Genomic DNA, 23,382 nt, shown 5'->3' on the forward strand with positions numbered 1-23,382 from the left:
GTTAGGAACATAACATACACTTTAGGAGCACCAGATAAGCAGAGTTTGTAAATTGATTGAGATAAAGCTTATATTGGGCCTATAGGAATTCTGTCTACTTTTAAAGCACATGCTTGCGCCCTAAAAAGGAATAACCCTTTAAATACATTGTTTATTATAAAAAGCTAAAACGTTAATAGAAATACCTGTCATTGAAATTACAAAGTAATTTGTGGAATAGGTTTCTACTATTTTCCTATTGAGATGCATTACATTGAAAATGTAACACTGTCTCTATAAGAACATCAATGTTGTGAGTGACAACATGCAAGAGATCACATTCATTCTTTAATACTATGAGTGGGGTAACATCTCACAGCAAGAACTGGCAAATCTGGTGCAGTCATTGATCTCCTAATGAAGCTATCCCTTCTCCTTTCTTTCTGTGCTCCCAAATGATCGGATACACTGGTAAAGTTACCATGATATTAGCTTGATAGTTATTAGCTTATTAACTGAATAAGGTGTAAACAAATCGTTAGCCCGCAAGTAGTTTTAGAACGGTCCGCGACTTGGTTTATGAATGTAAAAATCGCCAATGCGTGACAGTAAGAAAAAACATAGCGCTGGTAATATGGGTCATATATTTTGTTTGGGCTAGAAACCATCCGTTTTCTCTCTACTAATTTAGGGCTGGGTATTTCCAGGGACATCATGATACAAATGATTATCTTCATACTTATGTGCCAATATGATATGTATTGCAATTCTCACGATTCTATACATATTGCGATACGATACTGCCATTTTATTGTGATTCGATGTTCCAAACAAATTGCTCGAATCGCTTATCAGCTGCAGAAGGACAATAGAGAACCACGAGAAAACGCGTTTTGATCAATCATGGTAACAAAAGTGCTGACAACATGTTGGCTCACCATTTAAAAAGAAAATTATGGCGAAGAGAAATACTAGATTTTTGGCGCAGGTACAGCCGACTAGCCATCAACTACCCAGCAAAACCTTTGTTAAAAAAATACATCGTTCTCCCAAATAAATATTCTAGGTCTTACAGCTAAATCTTTAGGAGCGTATGCGACCAAAATGGTCACACTTTAGAGCCCTGTCTATAGCTAACCTCTATGGAAGTTATTGTCTTGGATGATGTAGAATTATATTAAATGATGTTATAAAGAGCCCGCGTGCTCTAGTATATGTGTGTGTTTCACTTACCTCCCTCTCTCTATGTAGTACACGCTGACAGTTATGTAACAAACAAGTTCAGTGCACAAGAAGGAAATGATGAAATGTGAAAAACAGACACAGGGCCAGTAGAGAGAAGGTGAGCCAGTTTAGAATTCACCCCCCAGCCACTCTGTTCTTGCCTCTCTCACATGAATGCAGGGAGGAACGAGATCTATGTTTTTCGTCTCTGGTCTGGAATGCCACCTTTTCCCTACAAAGTGCACTACTTTTGACCAGATCCCTATGGGCCCTGGTCAAATGTAGTGTAATATATACGGGATAGGGTGCTATTTTAGACATAACCTCTGTTTTACAACCACTCTCCCTCCCAGCCTTTTATCAACACCCCTCTCAGCTTTCAGCTAACAGGGGAATCTGATTATGGCCAGCGTCAAGTCTTGTGCTAATGCCAAAGGGAACAGATCCTCCTTGGCTAAGATTATAGCATCCCTGTACAGCCATGATGTGAAACCAGTTACTGCTTGAAGGGGCAAAAGCTAATGAAAGGGAAGTCATCCTCCCTAGGCTAAGATTCTTCCATCTCTGTAGCCTATCTACAGTTTCTCAGCTGGAGAGTCGCTTATGGCTCGCGAGAATACTACAGCCATGATGGGAGAACACCATGTTATTGCTAGTAGTCATGAGAGACCGTGTTATTGCTTTGGGGAATAATAAGCAAATGAAGGAAACACACCAACAGCCTGTGTATGGAGGATGGATGGACGGATGTGAGGAGAATATAATGTGGAGGAAGCTGCGAGGACGGGAGGTTGCTTCTGCTTCCCTACTGGTCTGTCTCCCCTCCCCTGACACAGTACTGGCTCTGTTAGAGTGTGTCAAGGCTGAAACTGGGAGTGTGAGAGGGAAGGGCCGGCCAACGAACAGTCTGGCTGGCTGATGGTTGATGATGCAGCACTCTACCTCCGTCTGCTGTGTGGGGGCTGGGGCTGGGCTATACTGGGACGCCGTTCTGACTATCTGAGAATACTGATGCGTGTCACCACTCCCAAATGGCACCCTATTCCCTTTATAGTGCACTACTTTTACCAGGGCACATATAGGGAATAGGATGCCATTTGGGGCGCAGATTTGAATCTTCATTCAAGTGTATCACACCCTCTGTGTGTAGGTTAGTTTGTCAGAACACCAGGTCATCCAACCTGGATGCGGGCTGGGTTGTGTTGGGCTAGGGCTGACCCATGCTATACTGTCCTGGGTTGAGTTGGGGATGGGCCAGGCTGTGCTAGCTAGATTGTGCTTAGCCTCGATTTCCAAGCTTACTCACGTCCGTTCTCATCAGCCGAGTGATGAACGAGACTATGCGGTGTGGTAATGCGAGACTAGCTTGTGCCGGGTGTGGAATTTTGTCACTACCAGGCCAGTTTAATGGGAGGGAGGCTGGAAAGGAAGGCGAGGGGGGGGGGGGGGGACAGGGGCGAAATGGAAGGCGTGTGCAAGGATGCGTGAAAGAGCGGCATCACTCTCTCTTAGATGCAGCCAAGCCCATGTTATTGAAATGTATTTCGCTGTGAGGAATCTTTGAGGTACACTTAGGCTCAATCCCAATAACTCTCCCCTTAGCCCTCCCCCTAATTTTTTTTGTGTCCCTCGAAAACGGAGCAACTAGTGGTAGGTAGAGATAAATAACTCTATGGAATAGGACATCGCTACAATACTCACTCGCGAACAGCAGAAGCGGCTAGGATAGACGTTTTTCACAATGCCTATACTGGCAGCAGTAATAGATTTCCTTATATTTCTCATGCAAAATGCATACTAACCATATGAGCAACATATACTATATATACAAAAGTATGTGGACACCCCTTCAAATTTGTGGATTCGGCTATTTCAGCCACACCCGTTGCTGACAGGTGTATAATATTGAGCATACACCCATGCAATCTCCATAGCTAAACATTTGCAGTAAAATGGCCTAACTGCAGAGCTCAGTGACTTTCAATGTGGCACCGTCATATAATGCCACCTTTCCAACAAGTAAGTTCATCAAATTTCTTCCCTGCTAGAGCTGCTCTAGTCAACTGTAAGTGCTGTTATTGTGCAGTGGAAACGTCTAGGACCAACAACGTCAAGGCCACACAAGCTCACAGAAGGGGACTGCTGAGTCCTGAAGAGCGTAGAGCGTAAAAATCGTCTGTCCTCAATTGCAACAGTCACTACCGAGTTCCAAACTGCCTCTGGAAGCAACGTCAGCACATGAACTGTTCGTCGGGAGCTTCATGAAATTGGTTTCCATGGTCGAACAGCTGCACACAAGCCTAAGATCACCATGCGCAATGCCAAGCGTCGGCTAGAATTGTGTAAAGCTCGCCGCCATTGGACTCTGGAGCAGTGGAAACGCGTTCTCTGAAGTGATGAATCACGCTTCACCATCTGGCAGTCCAACGGACGAATCTGGGGTTGGCCAATGTCAGGAGAATGCTACCTGCCTCAATGCATAGTGCCAACTGTAAGGTTTGGTGGTTGGAGGAGGAATAATGGTCTGGGGCTGTTTTTCATGGTTCGGGCTAGGTCCTTTAGTTCCAGTGAAGGGAAATCTTAATGCTACAGCATACAATGACATTCTAGAGTCTTCTGTGCTTCCAACTTTGTGGCAACAGTTTGGGAAGGCCCGTTCCTGTTTCATCATGACAATGCCCTTGTGCACAAAGGTCCATACAGAAATGGTTTGTCGAGATCGGTGTGGAAGAACTTGACTGGCCTGCACAGAGCCCTGACCTCAACTCTATTGAACACCTTTGGGATGAATTGGAATGCAGACTGCGAGCCAATATCAATCAGTGCCCGACCTCACTAATATTCCAACATTTACTGGAAAGCCTCCCCAGAAGAGTGGAGGCTGATTGTTCAAAGTAGAGTAGTACTGAATAAGGACATTCCATAATAGCAGTTTGACATGTAACAGTCGCATTTCCTTCACTCAGTCATTTTCTGCAATTTCTTGGGGATTAATGATTAACCAGTGGAACCAATAAAAAATTAAAACCACTGTTCTGAACTAATAAACTCATAAAAAAAAGAAACGTTCTCTCACTGTCAACTGTGTTTATTTTCAGCAGACTTAACATGTGTAAATATTTATATGAACATAACAAGATTCAACAACTGAGTACAGGCCTCGGTGTAACGCTCATTCCTTGAACGATAAACGCAAATCCGACCATCACTCCTGGTAAGACAAAACCGCGACTCGTCAGTGAAGAGCAATTTTTGTCAGTCCTGTCTGGTCCAGCATCGATGGGTTTGTGCCCATAGGCGACGTTGTTGAGGTTGATGTCTGGTGAGGACCTGCATTAAAACAGGCCTACAAGCCCTCAGTCCAGCCTCTCTCAGCCTATTGCGGACAGTCTGAGCACTGATGGAGGGATTGTGCGTTCCTGGTGTAACTCGGGCAGTTGTTGTTTCATCCTGTACCTGTCCCGCAGGTGTGATGTTCGGATGTACTGATCCTGTGCAGGTGTTGTTACACTTGGTCTGCCACTGTGAGGACGATCAGCTGTCCATCCTGTCTCCTTGTAGCGCTGTCTTAGGCGTCTCACAGTACAGACATAGCAATTTATTGCCCTGGCCACATCTGCAGTCCTCATGCCTCCTTGCAGCATGCCTAAGGCACGTTCATGCAGATGAGCAGGGACCATGGGCATCTTTCTTTTGGTGTTTTTCAGAGTCAGTAGAAAGGCCTCTTTAGTGTCCTAAGTTTTCATAACTGTGACCTTGATTGCCTACCGTCTGTAAGCTGTTAGTGTCTTAACGACCGTTCCACAGGTGCATGTTCATTCATTTTTTTATGGTTCATTGAACAAGCATGGGAAATAGTTACAATGAAGATCTGTGAAGTTATTTGGATTTTTACGAATTATCTTTGAAAGACAAGGTCCTGAAGTTGCTGAGTTTATTTATACCAAACATTTTAGGGTCCCTACACATATTGGCTACATTGCTATGCATCCATAGGCATAAAGGTATTTTTATCCTCCACTACACAATAAGCAAAAATAGTTAGCTAGTTGACATTATTTCAGCTGCATTGCTTGACAGATATCTTCAATCTCTAATGTTAACGATAGAAAGTCAGACTTTTTTATGAACAGCAAGGCAAGCTTACAAAATTGTTTTATTCAATTTTCAGTAACATTAAATGCTTTAGCTACATTCTTTACATCCACTGGGTTTCCCAAGATGGTTTGCTGGTTTGCTCAGGAGTACCTAAAAAATGAATTACAATTCATACAAATGTCAAACACCCATATAGCAAACTAAATGTATAAGTAGCTGGCTAATGTTAGCTAGCAAGATAGCTTGTAAAATAGTGATTTTCGTAAATTAACTTCATGACGAAAAAATATGCATAATTGTTTGTCTACTTTAACTAATATATTCCTCTTAAAGGTCATTTTTTTCATGATACCTCATGAAGTTATAATGACTTACAATCATCTATTTTCTGTGACAAATGTTTTTTTTAATAGATTAATAGATTTATTCAAACTATTTTCATAATTCCTTATTTATTGTGATAATTTGTGAGTAACCCTTTAAGAGCGTCCCGCGAATCCATGCTAGAATTTTTTTTTTATAGCTCAGGTAAAATAGGTCAACTGTAAGTGCATTTTGAATGGTTTGAGCTAGAGACAAGTGGTTTTCTGCATTGTAAAGGTGCAACCACTGACACAAAGCCATACTCCGTTTGTTTCTATCGATGGCAGAGGCTGTGGTACAGCTAAGCCTAATCAGACTTGCCTGTGCTAATGGTTCTCATAGGCGAAGTAAAATTCTACAAATAACTTTGCTTGTTATGAGCTCCCATCAAATTCTACAAATGTAACAACATTTCGAAGCGCATCGGACTTGAAACAACAACGATACAGATGTAACCATGTGCTATTCAATCAGTGTTTCCCCTATGTTCATTTATCAGCGGCGGATGGTAAAACATTTAAGTGTAAACTTAAAACCAGACATAAAGTATGTAGAAAAGTTATATATTTTAAGTAACATAATCTTTGAAAACTAACAATCACCAAAATAGAAACTAGATAGTCAGGGAGAATCTAAAATTATAAAAAATATCATGGCATATCGCCCCCAATTGATTTAGTTATTATGTTTGAGTCACTCAGATAGCATAAGAACATGGCATAAGCCATGGCAGAATTGCAGGAATTTAGCTTTAAAACTCCACATTTTCTTTATAGCCCCATGGCAATTGCTGCAAATTACTGTAGCTTTAAAGTAACTGGCCATTGTTTCCAAATTTCTATGAAATACCACAGCTTTTCTGTGTTTGGATGGTGTGGGCGTACCCCAAAAACAGAATGGTGTGGATGTATACCAGTCATTAAAAATATGAATGTGTGTAGACTGCTGATTGATGGAGGATGATATAATTCTCTGAGGAAATAGCATTTTTGAAGCGGTTTGTTTGGCCACACAGGCAGCCCAATTCTGATTTATTTTCTCACTAATTGTTTTTTTGACCAATCAGATCAGCCCTGAAAAAGATTTGATGTGTTTGGTCAAAAGACCAATTCGTTTTTTGTCCAATTTATGCTTTGGCCACAAATACGAATATAAGATGAGTCAATTAAATTATTTGGGTATGAGTCAACAAAATACTACATTTTAAAAGTTGGATTTTCACTGGAAAGTTACTTTAAAACTTCGGAGACGCCGCCGCCATTTGCAATGCCAACTACCAAAATGTTGTCAACTTAAAATTATGTATTTGCTCAGCCAATTATCAACGTTCCCATAACCAGTCAAAACGTTCCCATAACCAGTCAAAACACCTCATTCAACCTTTTCACCTGACCTCAACCCAATTGAGATGGTTTGGGATGAGTTGAACCGCAGAGTGAAGGAACCCTAACCTTAACCCGTAACCCTAACCCCTAGCCTAGCAAACATTAGCCACCTAGCTAACGTTAGCCGCAACGAATTGCCATTTCTAACATATCAGATGTTCTGCCAATTCGTAACATATTGTATGAATTTGGAAGTTGTAAGATATCATATGAAATGTAATTCGTAACATATCATACGAAATGGATGATGGAGATCCACAAATTAATACATGCCATATGAAACGTAACATATCATACTAATTAGAGAGTCCCAAATGTATGTTTACTATGTTACGTCTACCTCTGAGTCCATGTTGCATAGAGAGGACCACAATGGAATTAGGTGAATTAAAAAAACAGAGAGAGGATGCTTGACATATGGAAACTGAGAGAGTGAATGACATAGGGGTGTGGTGGCTGGGTAGCGGATGGATGGATTGATTGATTGAAGAAGAGTTGAATTGAGGATGTAAGCACTGAGCAGCTAGCCCGGCTAGTTTAACAGGTTAAATGGCCACTGCTGTCCTTCGGATGCATATCCTGCTGCTTCTGCTGCTGCTGCTGCTACTGCAAACAACCCTCTTCTGCTCTGCCTAGTGCCTGGTGACTGGAGCTACGGTCAATGCTATCAGGAATCCTTGGGACGTCCCAACTCTGACGTTACCCCATTAAAGTTGACATTTAAAATGATATGGGTGGAGGATATTAGGGTTAGATAAGAGTTATGCTTAAGGTTAGGTTAGGGTTTAGGGTAGGGACATCGCAAAGGATTCCAGATAGCACTAACCCTGGAGCTACAGCGTTTGAGCTACTGCTTTCTCTCTCTCTCTCTCTCTCTCTCTCTCTCTCTCTCTCTCTCTCTCTCTCTCTCTCTCCCACCCATCCCCCTCCTCCTCACTCTGACTTTCTTTACCGCTCCTTCGCCACTCTACAGCCTTCCCTCTGTCCTGCCCCCCCCCCTCTCTCTCTCTACCTAGTCTACTGCTACTGCTGCTGCAGTTGCTTCTAGCCTGCCCAGAGCCTTTCGGTCTGCCTGCCTCTCTCCCTGTTCCTCTGGATAATCAAATTTTCAGTAGCTTTGCAGCAGTTTAGTCATGCATTACAAAAAGGACTCTTGCATGCGGGTGTGTCTGTGTGAGACTGTGTGTTGGTGGTGTGGTGTCTGTGTGTGTGTTTGTGTGCATATCTGTAGTGTGTTTGTTCATAAATGTGTCTCTCCTTACACGTAAGTGCATATGTAGCCCAAGCAACTGCTTCTTTCCACTGTAATGTCGTATTGGTATTCTTGGCATATCTAAATGGCAATTGGTACATGTTCAAGTGTATCACACTATAGCTGGACCTGTGCGGTTGGCTTGTAATGTTCAGAATATATGATAGCATTAATGCCGCTGTACCAGTCAAAAGTTTGGACACACCTCATTCAACCTTTTCACCTGACCTCAACCCAATTGAGATGGTTTGGGATGAGTTGAACCGCAGAGTGAAGGAAAAGCAGCCAACAAGTGCTCAGCATATGTGGGAACTCCTTCAAGACTGTTGGAAAAGCATTCCAGGTGAAGCTGGTTGAGAGAATGCCAAGAGTGTGCAAAGCTGTCATCAAGGCAAAAGGTGGCTACTTTGATTAACACTTTTGTGATTGATTAACACTTTTTTGGTTACTACATGATTCCATATGTGTTATTTCATAGTTTTGATGTCTTCACTATTATTCTACAATGTAGAAAATAGAAAAATAAAGAAAAACCCTTGAATGAGTAGGTGTGTCCAAACTTTTGACTGATACTGTACATACAGTACAGCTCCAGGAGTTAGCACTGTACTGTAGTTAATGACTTACTCAACATCACTCAACCCTGCCTTACTTACATCAGGATCTGATTTGAATTGCAATCAAATGAAGGTCTGCTAGCCATGTGACTGAAACAAGTCAAGTCATATGGGTGTGTTTTGATTTCCATCCTGTGTCTTGTACAGTATTATTCCCCATAGCACTTTTCTATAATAACTGTACAATATTTCATACATAACTGTACAGGATGTATACAAAAGTGCATGTTAGAGCATGTCAGCTGAGGATGATATAGTGTGAGCGCAGTATATGGCCTCTCTTTCTTTATCTTCTCTCTTCTCGTCTCCTCTCAGTGAAAGACTAGATGGGGAGCCCAGTTTCAGGTCTCCCAATGGGGCTGGGACACTCTCTCCTCTCATCTCCTCTCTTCTGTCTTTGGGCTAAAACACTGGTCCGTGGTCTATGCTCTGCAAGGCGTAATGCAGGGAAGCCTTGTCTTGTTAAAAGCACAAGGGTACATATCACTTTTGCAAATGCACACAGGGTCTCATTAAAGTTTCATGGAAATTGTCATGTTTTATTGAAACAATTATGAGGTTATCTGCTGAAAGAGGTTTGCCAGCCCCTTCCTCCTCCGTCGGTCCCTCTGCTTGCTTCCACTCCTTTCAAAACCACTACAGCCATCAACGGCAGGCAGGGCAGGACACAACGTAGAGGCAGGAGCTGAAACATTACGACAGGACATTTCTCTACACACTGCACATTTCCCGTTATGATTGGGTGACAGGGGCTGATGTGTAAAACCCAGAGATTAGAGGCTGCCTGCCCTGCGTCGAGTTTGCTTGGTGGCCATTTTCAGGATGTTGCATAGTACAGTATTTCAAACCTGTAGTTTACCTATGTTGATCTGATGTAAGATAAGGTGGAGAATTAGAAAATTATAGATTTATGCTTTTTGTTAGTGAAAGGTGTTTTTTTTTACACAAAACCGACAGTATTTATTCTGGTAGAATAGAATACTAGTATTGGGAATTTTCTGTTCAAATAATAGATGAATATCTATATTATACATACAAGTTTGGAATGATGTATGTTGTAGACTATGTTTTATCTGACATTTTTGTGAGCACATATGGATGGATGAACCACCTATAGCTATTTTGGGTGTGCATGCCTTAAATTATTACTTCAATATTTCACTTCTCTGTTTCTCTTGATCCCTTTCTCTTTGTTTCTTCTCTCCACAGACATTCATAGTGCTAAACAGAGGGAAGACAATCTTCCGCTTTAGTGCCAACCCTGCCTTGTACATCATAAGTCCTTTTAATCTTTTCAGGCGAATAGCTATAAAAATTTTGATACATTCATATCCTTTCAAATGGTGTCCTACCAGGAGAGACAACAGTCTTACCTATTCATTTAGAGTATTTACTATGATGTTGCTCCTTCTGTTTCTGCTGCATGCTGCTATTACTGTTCATATGACTACTGCTTCGGTGTAGGTAGTATAGACTGTATCATGTCATGGGTCGATGTTCAAAATGGCACCCTATTCCCTTTATAGTGCACTATATGGAATAAGCCAGGGTGAAGTTTTTGGACACACAGTCAGCGCTATAGAGTCTGAAAGATGCAGATATCAGCAAGGGCAAGACTGTTAACTACAGTGGGGAAAAATACATGGATATGCTCTTTAAATTTAAGATTAAACCACCAATGAGAATGGGTAAATTCCAAAGTAGATGATCCTTAATCTTGGAAAGATTACATGTATGGTTTTACATTTAATCAATCCTTAACCTGACAACCATAAACCCTCTTACTAAGCCCCCTTGTAGAGGGGCTTCTAAAGTCTTCTAAAAAGAGGGATTACCTTTTCTTCTTTCCTTTTTTTGGGAGACTTCTAGTATCTATTAACCCAGGCTAGCACCCAATGATTTCCACAGAAACCTTAGGTAACGTAGACATACCTGGGTTTATGCTTACGGAACTGATCAGAGCAGATTGCTAAATTGGGAGAGGGGAGGAGTGGAGGGCTAGTGTAAGAGTGACTTCGATAAGAATGCAGGTATTAATCCAGTATTATTCAGTTATAATGTATTAAGACTTGTTATGGTAAAGGACCCCCTTATAATGTATTATTTCATCAGGATGACTCTCGGCCATGGAGAAGGGGGAGGGAACTCTGACTAATAATGATGTCACATCCGGTCTTTAGGTGTTAGAAGAAGGGATAGCTATTGTCTACCAATATAAGAGGAGGTCAGATGGCTTAGTCCGTACATCCTACATCCATTGATGTATTAAGATGCTGAAAATAGCACTGAAACTGATCCTCATTCGTGATCCTGACCTGGGCACTGACTTATAGACATCATATATCGCTACAGACTCGACAGGTAGACGTATAGACATATCCAGTCTATCCAGTCTATATCAAACAAACAAAATGTGTGTTTGACCCACAATCCATCCATGCACCCACAAGAGATTGTGCTCGTATACCACAGACAATCTGTTTTGAAGGATTACTTTTGAGATTTGAGAGTGAAATTAATATGGGGGTTGCTTTGGTTTTTCAGTGGGGTTGCTGCTATTTTAACAGTCACACAAATCCAGGGCTCAAAGTCATAAAGCTTCTCAGACTAGGAGTGCTGATCTCGTGTCAGTTTTAAGTTATAATGAATACAAATATATGGACAGGGAGGACCTGATCCTAGATCAGCACTCATACTGGTAGACGTTTTGTGATGAGTCTTATAACTAAGACTCCTGATGAGTCTTAGTTATTGAAATCATCCAATGTGTAGGTACTATAAGGCCTACTACTTCAAGGTTAATCCTGTCTTGAGTAGTTTGATCATGTCAGTCACTTCCTAGATTGGACGTCCCACTCAGCACCAATCGCAGCCTGCCATGTGGGTCTGCTGACACATCGGGGCTGCATCTCGCTAGTCTAAAGATGTGTCCTCTCCTTGTCTCCTACTGGTCTCTTCTCTTCTCTTTGTCATTAAACCACTAGACAGGTGAGATGTAATTCAATCCTAGGTGGACTCCGTTTTGATTTCCACATGGTCTGTTTTGAGATCAGTGCAGATAAAGGAAAGGAGACATAGAGGAGAGGAAGTCACTTTAGAGTATTGAAATACATCCCTGGTTGCTCTACTGCTGACATTGGCGTTTCCTTCACACAACCACATATTTTTTCCTGTGGTGAAGTCTTGTTAGTCTTGAAAGGTATAGTGCAGTATGGTTCATGGTTACATCCCAAATGGCACCATTATAGTGCACTATGTTTGACCAGGGCCCATAGGGGTCTATAAAGGGAATAGGGTGCTGTCCACTCCCACCACCTATACGTTAGATACATATTTCATGGGAAACAATGGTTTTAGAGGGAACCTATATGTGACCTGTGGACACACTTAACCCATTGTACTAGTATTTCAGTTAAGTTCATCTACTATGAACGTCCTTTAGGATATGCTGTTAGCTAGATTTGATGTGTTCATTCTTGATTTTTGCAGATGTATGAATAGTTCTACAGATGTAGGATCTTAATTTGAGCCAGTTTGCTACAGCAGGAACATTATCCTGCTGCAACAGGAAATTATAATTAATGGACATTTTTTGTAGGGGATGAATTTTCAAAATGGAAATTACAAACTTCAGAAGCCTTTTTAATCGTCACATACACTACAAGTTTTAAATATCCTGCATTGCAGGAAAGTTCTCCTGCAACAGGGTGATCAAATTAAGATCCTAAATCTGTATTTCTAGTATGTAGTAGTATGGTTCAGTAGTACTACAGTAGTAGGATATGGGTCATTCTACAGAAGGGGTGCAAAGAATAATACATTTTGGATCCTATTTTTCCCAAACTTTCAGCACACGTCTTCCAATATATAATTTATACTACTCACACACTTTGTTTGTATTGCATATTTGAAATATTTACCTGAATTCCTTACCGCCCCACAAAATTTGTCGCTACCGAAACATAGCGAAGAAGTAACAGAGAGCCATGCACAGCCACCGCTCAATAGAAATAGGTGTATAAACAATGACTTTGTACTATTTGAATTTAACAATATGTTTGTAATAGCCGTTGGTTGAATTAGACCATACAGTACTGTATCATGATGTAAATAAATGTCTGTTTTTTTTAATAGTTTTTTTGGGGTGGGACTGCAATTTGCACCACTTCTGTCGAATCATCCATATAGTAATATTCCTATGAGAGATAGTGAAAAGAGTGTGCATAATCTGCATGAACTGAGTGGAAAATTACCATCAAACGTAATCTGATAGTTAGTAAACTGTTTTGGATGACATTTTTGGTTTGTTTCCCACTGTGAATCTCTGGACTTTTCCTTAATTCGTTTCCCCACTCTTTTCAGCATGATCATTATGTGTACTATTTTGACCAACTGTATATTCATGACTTTTAGTGATCCTCCTGAGTGGTCCAAACAAGTAGAGTAAGTACACGTTTAGTATATTTATCTACACAAGTACATAGTAAAAACTAGCACAAGTTTATTATTCATGTCTCAACCAACATAAGGTTAATTTTATCATTGGTGTATTACTAACCGCACTAAAAGTCGTAGGTTGTGTCTGAAATCTTTCTTGCCGACTACTTACTAAAACTACATACCGTGTAATAAAATTAAATCCTGCCAATTAGGCCATACTCAATTCCACATACTATAAAATGTTCTATTTAGAACGCAAGTTGGGTATTCGGACGATGCCTTAGTGTATTACCAGTGTATCATTTCAACAGATAAAAACTCTTTCTTGTTCATGGATTTGATAATTTGCTAATTCTGATCATGCTTCCATGCTTCTGTCTTCCAGGTACACGTTCACAGGGATTTATACGTTTGAATCTCTTGTAAAAATTGTCGCTCGAGGATTCTGTATAGATGGGTTTACATTCCTAAGGGATCCATGGAACTGGCTGGATTTCATGGTCATTTCTATGGCGTAAGTATCAGACTCCTATACATACCTACCTGGTCCTTCTTATAAGAAATACTTAGCATTATTACTGTGTGAGATCATTGAGTAGAGCATAAATACATCTCAAGTTATTTTTACTGTCCAGAACTGTCCAGTCTTTCTTTCTTTCTCTTTACTTTGGGAAAGTGGTTCAATCAGGTGTTTTCAGAAGGTTCCTGACTGTTCCTGCATACTTCCTTATCTCTCCCCCATTTTCTCATTCTCTCTCTCTCTCTCTCTCTCTCTCTCTCTCTCTCTGTCTCTCTCTTACTCACTCAAGTCTCCATTTTTCTCTTTCAATTTGCTCTCACCATGTTGGATTTGACATGATATAGATGTATTTAGATGTATAGTTACTAATACATGACATTTTTACATACTAACTATAACGCTAACTATTTATAACTGTATGCTACCATGTTTTTGATGATACGTAGAACTAGTTCAGCGACTTGGGCTTTTAATGTCTTAAACATCAAGAAGAGTGTTTCTGTTGAACCACTACATTTGTGATTGTATCTGTGTGTAAATAACAAGAGTTTGTAACTTTGATTTGATTCTGCAGGTATATAACAGAGTTTGTAAACCTAGGCAATGTCTCAGCTCTGCGCACGTTCAGAGTGTTGAGGGCATTGAAAACTATTTCTGTAATTCCAGGTAAGACAGGATGGGGGATTGGGGTTTGGTCCATGGGGTCAGTGTTAGGTGTATTGTGGGTCGTGTTTTTTCTTTCCTTTTTCCTTTCCTCCCCTTCAGTGGACAGGCTCTGTGAGTGGCGTCGTGGTTACTTCCTGGTTCGGTGCGTGCGTAGCGTGCGTGGTGGTGTTGTGGTGCTCTTGCGTGTGGTTTTGTCATTGGTGTTTGTTTGTGTGTGATCCTTCCCCTGTTTACAGATATATAACAGAGTTTGTGGACCTGGGCAATGTCTCTGCGCTGAGAACATTCAGAGTTCTCCGAGCATTGAAAACTATCTCTGTCATACCAGGTGAGATTCAGTTTAAACACTAAGGCTGATACTTATATCTCACCCTTTTACTTTTCTTATACTCACTATTATTATAATTTTTAAGCAACAAAAAAAAGATTTGGAAATAATAATCATTTTTATTTATTTTTTTCCAAAATTATCAAAAATGGTACTAATACATTTTTGATAGGCTTTGCAGTCTACTCCAGGGCCCTCCAACGTGTCTGCACTCTCTTCTACTAAAACTCTCATCCTAAATAAGGCTCTAGTTTCTAAGGCAGCTTTGGTTCTCCTCAGAAATAGCTGTAAGCCACTGCAAATGGCTATTATAAAGAAAAGGACACTGACAGTACCAGTCCGATAGCATATCACTAGAATACAACCAGAGACAAAGTCAAATATATATGTTGATTATATATGGGCTACATTTTTCTTTAGCTTATCATAAGGAATAGCTTATAGTTAACTAACCTTTCCTAATTCACTGTACTATACACTTTGTCGAAGACAGTTGAGCTCATCAGCTACAGTAAAGCTCATCCATAGTACTTTTACCATTGGAAAAAGCCTCCAGGTTTTTCGGAAGATGAAGATAATTATTCATATAATACAAAAATAACTTGATAATTGGCTTGGAAGAAAAGATTCAATTAACCAAATCCATTTATATTATTTATTACAAAGGATGGACATTTCCGAATTTTACTCTATGTATCCGACTTGAAGACGAAAGCTAGAATATGTTGACGTCAAGTTGAGAGCTGACATAGCTCTTAGCGACAGCCCACAGAATATATCCAGAAACATATATATAGAGAGTTAGACCAGGTTTTAGAACGGCTGCCATGTTAGCCTCCATATAGAACTTTATTCTTGAATTGTTGGTGTTGATGTAACAATACGAGAGCACCTCCGACAAATGACCTATGAAATTACCCACTGTAAACAAGCAAAACAGAGCAGCGAATTGAACAGACTTTTTTTTGGTGATTAGCATTCTGGATAACGTGTTGTAGCTTCAACAAATTGCATATCTGCTTTCACTGGACGTCTTAATAGGTTTTGAAAACTATCAGAATAAACAGCCTCCCAAGTGGCGCAGTGGTCTAAGGTCTGAGGCGTCACTACAGACCCAGGTTCGATTCCGGGCTGTGTCACAACCAGCTGTGACCGGGAGTCCGGTAGGGCGGCGCACAATTGGCCCAGCGTTGTCCGGGTTAGGGGAGGGTTTGTCCGGGCGGGCTTTACTTGGCTCATCGCGGTCTAGCGACTCCTTGTGACGGGCAGGGTGCCTGCAGGCTGACTTCGGTCGTCAGTTGAACGGTGTTTCCTCCGACATATTGGTGCGACTGACTTCCGGGTTTGGCGGGTGTTAAGAAGCGCGGTTTGGCAGGTCATGTTTCGGAGGACGCATGACTCGACCTTCGCCTCTCCCCAGCCCGTTGGGGAGTTGCAAGATAAGATCGCAATTGGATATCATGAAATTGGGGAGAAAAAAGGGGGTAAAATACAAAAAAACAAGAGAAATTAAATAAATAAACAGCACAAACGGAAGCATTAATAATCACTTAATAATCGCTATGGAGGAAAAAGTGGCGTCTCGGAACGTATGGCTGTGAACTCTCTATATATATAGCTGTGAATATATCTATTATTGATGAAGACTGCCAAGCCTAGTTTGTGGACATATTTTATGCTGCATGATGCTTTTTAGTCACTTGCTTTACAGTATTAGCCTACCAAGAAGCTTGGCTGATATCAAAATGGCATTGAAATCGTTTGTTTTTCCAGTTTTCGGTTGTTGTTTTGTTTATTTTGATGATACATTTTTAGAAATAATACTTGACAAGAAAGTAGAACACGAGCATATTTTCTGCTGATGGGGGGACTGAATGACCTGCTAACCTTTAATTGAGTCAACTCATACTGTACCTACAGTACATACAGTACCAGTCAAAAGTTTGTAGACACCGATTCATTCGAAGGGTTTTTCTTTATTTATACTATTTTCCAGTTTGTAGAATAATAGTGAAGACATCAAAACTATGAAATAGCACAAATGGAATCATGTAGTAACCAAAAAAGTGTTAAACAAATCCAAATATATTTTAGATTTGAGGTTCTTCAAAGTATCCACCCTTTACCTTGATGACAGCTTTGCACACTCTTGGCATTCTCTCAACCAGCTTCATGAGGTAGTCACCTGGAATGCATTTCAATTAACAGCTATGCCTTGTTAAAAGTTAATTTGTGGAATTTCTTTCCTTCTTAAGGAATTGTTGACATGGTTGGGGAGGTATACAGAAGATAGCCCTATTTGCTAAAAGACCAAGTCCATATTATGGCAAGAGCAGCTCAAATAAGCAAAGAGAAACGACATTCCATCATTACTTTAAGACATGGTCAGTCAATCTTGAAAATGTCAAGAACTTGAAAGTTTGTTCAAGTGCAGTTGCAAAAACCATCAAGCGCTATGATGAATCTGCCTCTCATGAGGACCACCATAGGAAAGGAAGACCCAGAGTTACCTCTGCTGCAGAGGATAAGTTCATTAGATTTAACTGCACCTCAGATTGCAACCCAAATAAATTATTCACGGAGTTCAAGTAACAGACACATCTCAGCATCAACTGTTTAGGGGAGACTGTGTGAATGCACTGAAAGTGTTTTTTTGTTTGTACTTTTTTCTCAAGAGTTAAAAAAAGAGAAGCATTGAATATTTCATGGTCGAATTGCTGCAAAGAAACCACTACTAAAGGACACCAATAATAACAAGAGACTTGCTTGGGCCAAGAAACACGAGCAATGGACATTAGACCGGTGGAAATCTGTCCTTTGGTCTGGAGTCCAAATTTGAGATTTTTGGTTCCAACTGCCGTGTTTTTGTGAGATGCAGAGTAGGTGAACGGATTATCTCTGCATGTGTAGTTCCCACAGTGAAGCATGGAGAAGGAGGTGTGATGGTTTGGGGGTGCTTTGCTGGTGACACTGTCAGTGATTTATTTAGAATTCAAGGCACACTTAACCAGCATGGCTAGCACAGCGTTCTGCACCGATACGGCATCACATCTGGTTTGCGCTTAGTGGGACTATCATTTGTTTTTCAACAGGACAATGACCCAACACACCTCCAGGCTGTGTAAGGGCTATTTGACCAAGAAGGCGAGTGATGGAGTGCTGCATCAGATGACCTCAACCCAATTGAGATGGTTTGGGATGAGTTGGACCGCAGAGTGAAGGAAAAGCAGCCAACAAGTGCTCAGCATATGTGGGAACTCCTGCAAGACTGTTGGAAAAGCATTCCAGTGAAGCTGGTTGAGAGAATGCCAAGAGTGTGTAAAGCTGTCATCAAGGCAAAGGCAGGCTACTTTGAAGAATCTAAAATCTAAAATATATTTGGATTTGTTTAACACTTTTTTGGTTACTACATGATTCCAAATGTGTTATTTCATAGTTTTGATGTCTTCACTATTATTCTACAATGTAGAAAATATTACAAATAAAGAAAAACCATTGAATGAGTAGGTGTGTCCAAACTTTCTACTGGTAATGTATATGATATGATATATGAAGGATGGTCAAATGTGGTTCTTTATCCTCAGCAGGCAAAGCTGAGCCAAACTGGTTGAATTTACCTAATGATAACTTCATGATGAAATGACATGATGATGACCTGTTTCTGGTTGTAATGATGTCATTTTAACCTGTTTACTCACTGGGTTATTGTTCTTCTCATAGAAAAGAGTAATGCTGTTTTCTCTTATTTTGATGTAACATTTTTGGGGGAATCTGTTGTATTGACAACTCAGTTGATGTCAAAGCAGTGAGGTGCCAGAAATAAACAAATATTTATCTCAGATTCATTTAAAGTAAACGCTGTCTGGATAATAGTCAATGGCCGTGTCCGAAGTCTCGCCTACCACTTACTAAAACTACTTAATGTGTGCTAATCATACTACATACTTTTTTAGAAAGTCCTGTGTAGTAAAAATGTATGCAGTAAGCAACAAATATCAACATACTAGACTCATCGATAGCTTGTGGTAACTTGCCCCCCTTAAGAACAATGTCTAATTGCTTGCTCAAAAAAGTAAAGTTTGGTAAGAATTAAGTATGTGATGATGGTTATGCTTAGGCAAACAAACTATGCAGGGAAGTAAGTGGCTACTGTTAACACATTTTTTGTTGTTTAATAAAATATATATTTTTAGAAAAGCAGCGTTTTCCCCCTATGTCGAGTTAAAGTTAGTGTATTGAAATATATTTTATATATTTTATTTCGATTTTGTACCAATTTCATTCATATGTGGTTATAGTGCCCCATCAATTTAACATTTACAGGGGACAGATTGGAGTGGCAGCGTCTTAAACCTTAAATGGTTGAGCATTTTGTCATGTCCTTTTGATTTGTTTTCCCTGTAGTCGCTGCAAGTTTGGAAGCCTTTGTTAAGGCCTCTAGAAGTTCATATGATATAAACACCAAATATTCATTAATATTCTGTAATGTTTGTAAACACTTGACTTAGCAGCCAACCTGCTTGCACCAATCCCTTGTACTTACAGTAAAATACTGTCATCACACAGTACTTACTTTGATACCATGTAATTTGAATTACCACATTTTACTGTCAAATTCATGGTAACCCCTGTACAGTGTAGGTATCTTATTTTAATCAAATATTGAAACAAAATGGCAACACACGTTACTATACAGTGCCTTTGGGAAATTCAGACCTCTTGACTTTTTTCCACATTTTGCCTTATTCTAAAATGTATGAAATATTTTTTTTCCCTCATCAATTTACACACAATACCCCCTAATGTCAAAGCAAAAACTGTTTTGTAGACATTTTTGCTAATTTATAAAAAATATGACATTTACATAAGGGGTTAGACCCTTTACTCAGTACTTTGTTGAAGCACCTTTGGCAGCGAATACAGCTTCTAGTCTTCTTGGGTGTAACGCTACAAGCTTGGCACATCTGTATTTGGCTAGTTTCTCCCATTCCTCTCTGCAGATCCTCTCAAGCTCTGTCTTGTTGGATGGGGAGCGTTGCTGCACAGCTATTTTCAGGTCTCTCCAGAGATCATGTTCAAGTCTGGGTTCTGGCTGGGCTACTCAAGGACATTCAGAGACTTGTCCCGAAGCCACTCCTGCGTTGTCTTGGCTGTGTGCTTAAGGTTGTTGTCCTGTTGGAAAGTGAACCTTCGCCCCAGTCTGAGGTCCTGAGCACTCTGGAGCAGGTTTTCATCAAGGATCTCTCTGTACTTACCTCCGTTCATCTTTGCCTCGATCCTGACTAGTCTCCCAGTCCCTGCCTCTGAAAAACATCCCCACAGCATGATGCTGCCACCACCATGCTTCACCATAGGGATGGTGCCAGGTATCCTCCAGACATGACGCTTGGCATTCAGGCCTAGTAGTTAAATCTTGGTTTCATCAGACCAGAGAATCTTGTTTTTCATTGTCTGAGAGTCTTTAGGTGCCTTTTGGCAAACTCCAAGCAGGCTGTCATGTGCCTTTTCCTGAGGAGTGGCTTTCATCTGGTCACTCTACCATAAAGGCCTGATTGATGGAGTGCTGCAGAGATGGTTGTCCTTCTGGAACGTTCTCCCATCTCCACAACTCTGGAGCTCTGTCAGAGTGACCATCCAGTTCTTGGTCACCTCCCTGACCAATGCCCTTCTCCCCCGTATGCTCAGTTTGGCCGGGCGGCCAGCTCTAGGAAGAGTCTTGGTGGTTCCAAACTTTTTCCATTTAAGAATAATGGAGGCCACTGTGTTCTTGGGGATCTTCAATGCTGCAGACATTTTTTGGTATCCTTCCCCAGATCTGTGCCTCGACACAATCCTGTCTCGGAGCTCTACGGACAATTCCTTTGACCTCATGGCTTGGTTTTTGCTCTGACATGCACTGTCAACTGTGGGACCTTATGTAGACAGGTGTGTGCCTTTCCAAATCATGTCCAATCAACTGAATTTACCACAGGTGGACCACAATCAAGTTGTAGAAACATCTCAAGGATGATCAATGGAAACAGGATGCACCTGAGCTCAATTTCGAGTCTCATAGCAAAGGGTCTGAATACTTATGTAAATAAGATATGTAAATAAAATGAAAATAAAAAAACCTGTTTTCGCTTTGTTATTATGAGGTATCGTGTGTAGATTGCTGAGGATCTTTTTTTATTTAATCAATTTTAGAATAAGGCTGTAACGTAACAAAATGTGGAAAAAGTCAATGGGTCTGAACACTTCCCGAAGGCACTGTATATATCCTCACTATGATGAGGTTTTGGGTGTAAGGAGCCTCCTTTCATTTCTGCACCAAATCATGTCCCCCAAATGTTTTTATTTATGTACCATAGACTTGCATTGGATTGCTCCAATCATTCTCACCTTAAATTGTACTGCTTTATTAAACAAGTAAATTATACATTTTTAGGCTCCCCTAATGGTGTATATATAACTTAATTAGATTATATATGACTTTTTCTTAAATTATGAAATATTAAATACATTTACCTCAATCATTTTGCTGGAATGACTTTTATGTTTTGTTTTGAGGAAAAATATTAGATTATTAGCTGAGCAAGAGGTTTGGCAGCCAGGGAAAGTGTTCCAAATGAAATTGGTGACATAAAGTGGTTTCTGTGAGAATTATAGGCAGGGGGTTAGATAGCCCACGTTCCTCCTTAGAATGCATCATCTAATGTTGTTTCCCACCATTCCTTCATTTTGATATAGCGCGTCCTCTTATCTGATTATCAGATGATTATCAGCTGTTGTCAAATACACGTGGGTATGAAAAGACAATTCCCTTCCTCAATAGCATGAAAAGCCGAAAAGATTAGGATCTCCTGGCATTTAAAGCATACCATTTTCTTTTAAACTTTATATACTAAATACATTATTTTCGCATACCCAAAATGCTTACTATTTAGACTGCAGAAATGGGTATTCGGGCAAGGCCATTAAGAATAAATAGATTTTATTATGTATGAAGTAAATTCACTCAGGAGCGTCACTGAAAATATAGAAGAAATTGTTTCTTATTATGTCAACGATATATTGATTAGGTGCCTTGTTAGTGGTCCGTTTTTTTGCCACTCGTCTGCATCGTAGTGGTTTTGTTTTTTGCTGCGTTTAAGACAACTGGGGACTCTGGAAAAAAACCATCTCAGACTATGAAAAATGGGGTCGTCAGTGATCTCTTCATGTCGGAGAAGTCGTGACTCTAGGAAGATGCCAGAGTTTCCGATTTGTAATTCCAAGTTGGATGACAGTTAAAAACTTTTTTCACAGTCTGAGCTCGTTTTTTTCAGAGTTCCCAATTCTATTGAATGCACTGACGTCAGAGTTCTGAGATTTCCTTGTTCCGAGTTCTGAGTTCCGAGCTGTCTTGAACACACCATAAGATGGGAACATGTTATAGAATGAGAGGCCAAGCCTGTTGTACCACTAGTGCAGGCTTGGCCTAAACCAAAAATGGGCCCTGGGTATGTGAGAGGTGAGTCGCGAGTTATGAGAGTACATCTATAATCACACCCTATTTTGTTCTTAATTTGGGTTGTTGGATGACGATTTGGGTCACCGATGTTCAATTTCACATTTGCGTTTCGAGCTGAAAAGGTTTAAGAACCCCTAATGTAAAGAGTCAACAGAAGCCCCTCAGGGGTCTCAGTTCCATGTTTGAGGGGACTTTCCGGTTTCAAGAGTAAGAGACATTCCGCTTACGGAAATGTTTGGAATCGTCCTGCACTTTATGGACCCATTGCTTCAGCCACTGTGAGTTCTGCCTGAGGATGATGCCTGTCCTGAAGGTAAAATAATATGATTCTGTCTTCAGTAAAGCGCTGTAGGTTTGGAGAAAGAGTCTGGCTGTAGTAGGGTTGGGCTAAGAAGGGGAAAGAGTCTGTGCTTCAACCTAACGACACTAAAATACAAGAAAAAGAAGAAAGGAAAGGCCCCAGAGTGGCAATGGCATTGAATTGTTTCTGTTCAGCCTTGGAGTTTAAATGACCTGCATGTGGTTGGTTTCGACTTCCTTGCCTGCTTGTGCCTCTGTCCTCTTATCATGGGCCCCGTGTTGTGCTGCTGTGCTTCCTTTCTTTTCCTTCCTTTCTTATGGATTTTCACTGTTTTGTTTCGTCCTCCCCCTCTGGTTCAGGTGTAATCCACCATTGGCCCTGCTGGCTAGACGTGCAAATCTTTTGAAAGGCAAGATACTATAGGTCTCTTCCTGGTTCAATAGTGATATCTCTTCCTGGTTCAATAGTGATATATTATCTGTGTCGTATTTTTCTCTGACTAACTGTATAAAGCCATTGAGTTTCAATACTGAAGCTCAGAACAGAGGGGGATGGCTCTTTAATATTTCTTGTTTGTTTTGTATTTTAAAATGTGTTGTATGTGTTCAGTTGTTGAAATCTGTCTAAACTTTGACTGTCTTTAACTAATGAAATGTAAATTTAAGTGGGATTTCTGTGATTATGTTAATGAAACTACTTTCAGTATTCTATTTGCCA

General features: G+C 40.4%; 1 protein-coding gene across 9 annotated transcripts in view; it reads left to right on the forward strand.

The window, feature by feature from the left end:
* The window catches only part of LOC115167796 (sodium channel protein type 8 subunit alpha), an 85,347-nt gene that overhangs the window by 14,542 nt on the left and 47,423 nt on the right, over positions 1-23,382 (forward strand). For 6 of the 9 annotated variants that reach the window (XM_029722408.1, XM_029722411.1, XM_029722413.1 and 3 more), the window contains exons 3-6: positions 10,128-10,246; positions 13,272-13,361; positions 13,744-13,872; positions 14,781-14,872. In XM_029722408.1, the coding sequence (XP_029578268.1) occupies positions 10,128-10,246; positions 13,272-13,361; positions 13,744-13,872; positions 14,781-14,872 (430 nt within the window). Of the gene's footprint in view, positions 1-10,127; positions 10,247-13,271; positions 13,362-13,743; positions 13,873-14,452; positions 14,545-14,780; positions 14,873-23,382 lie in introns of all 9 variants that reach the window. The other 3 variants (XM_029722409.1, XM_029722417.1, XM_029722416.1) reach the window with 1 other exon arrangement.

Source organism: Salmo trutta, chromosome 30 (assembly GCF_901001165.1).
Source record: "Salmo trutta chromosome 30, fSalTru1.1, whole genome shotgun sequence".
In the NCBI taxonomy this organism is placed as follows: Eukaryota; Metazoa; Chordata; class Actinopteri; order Salmoniformes; family Salmonidae; genus Salmo; species Salmo trutta.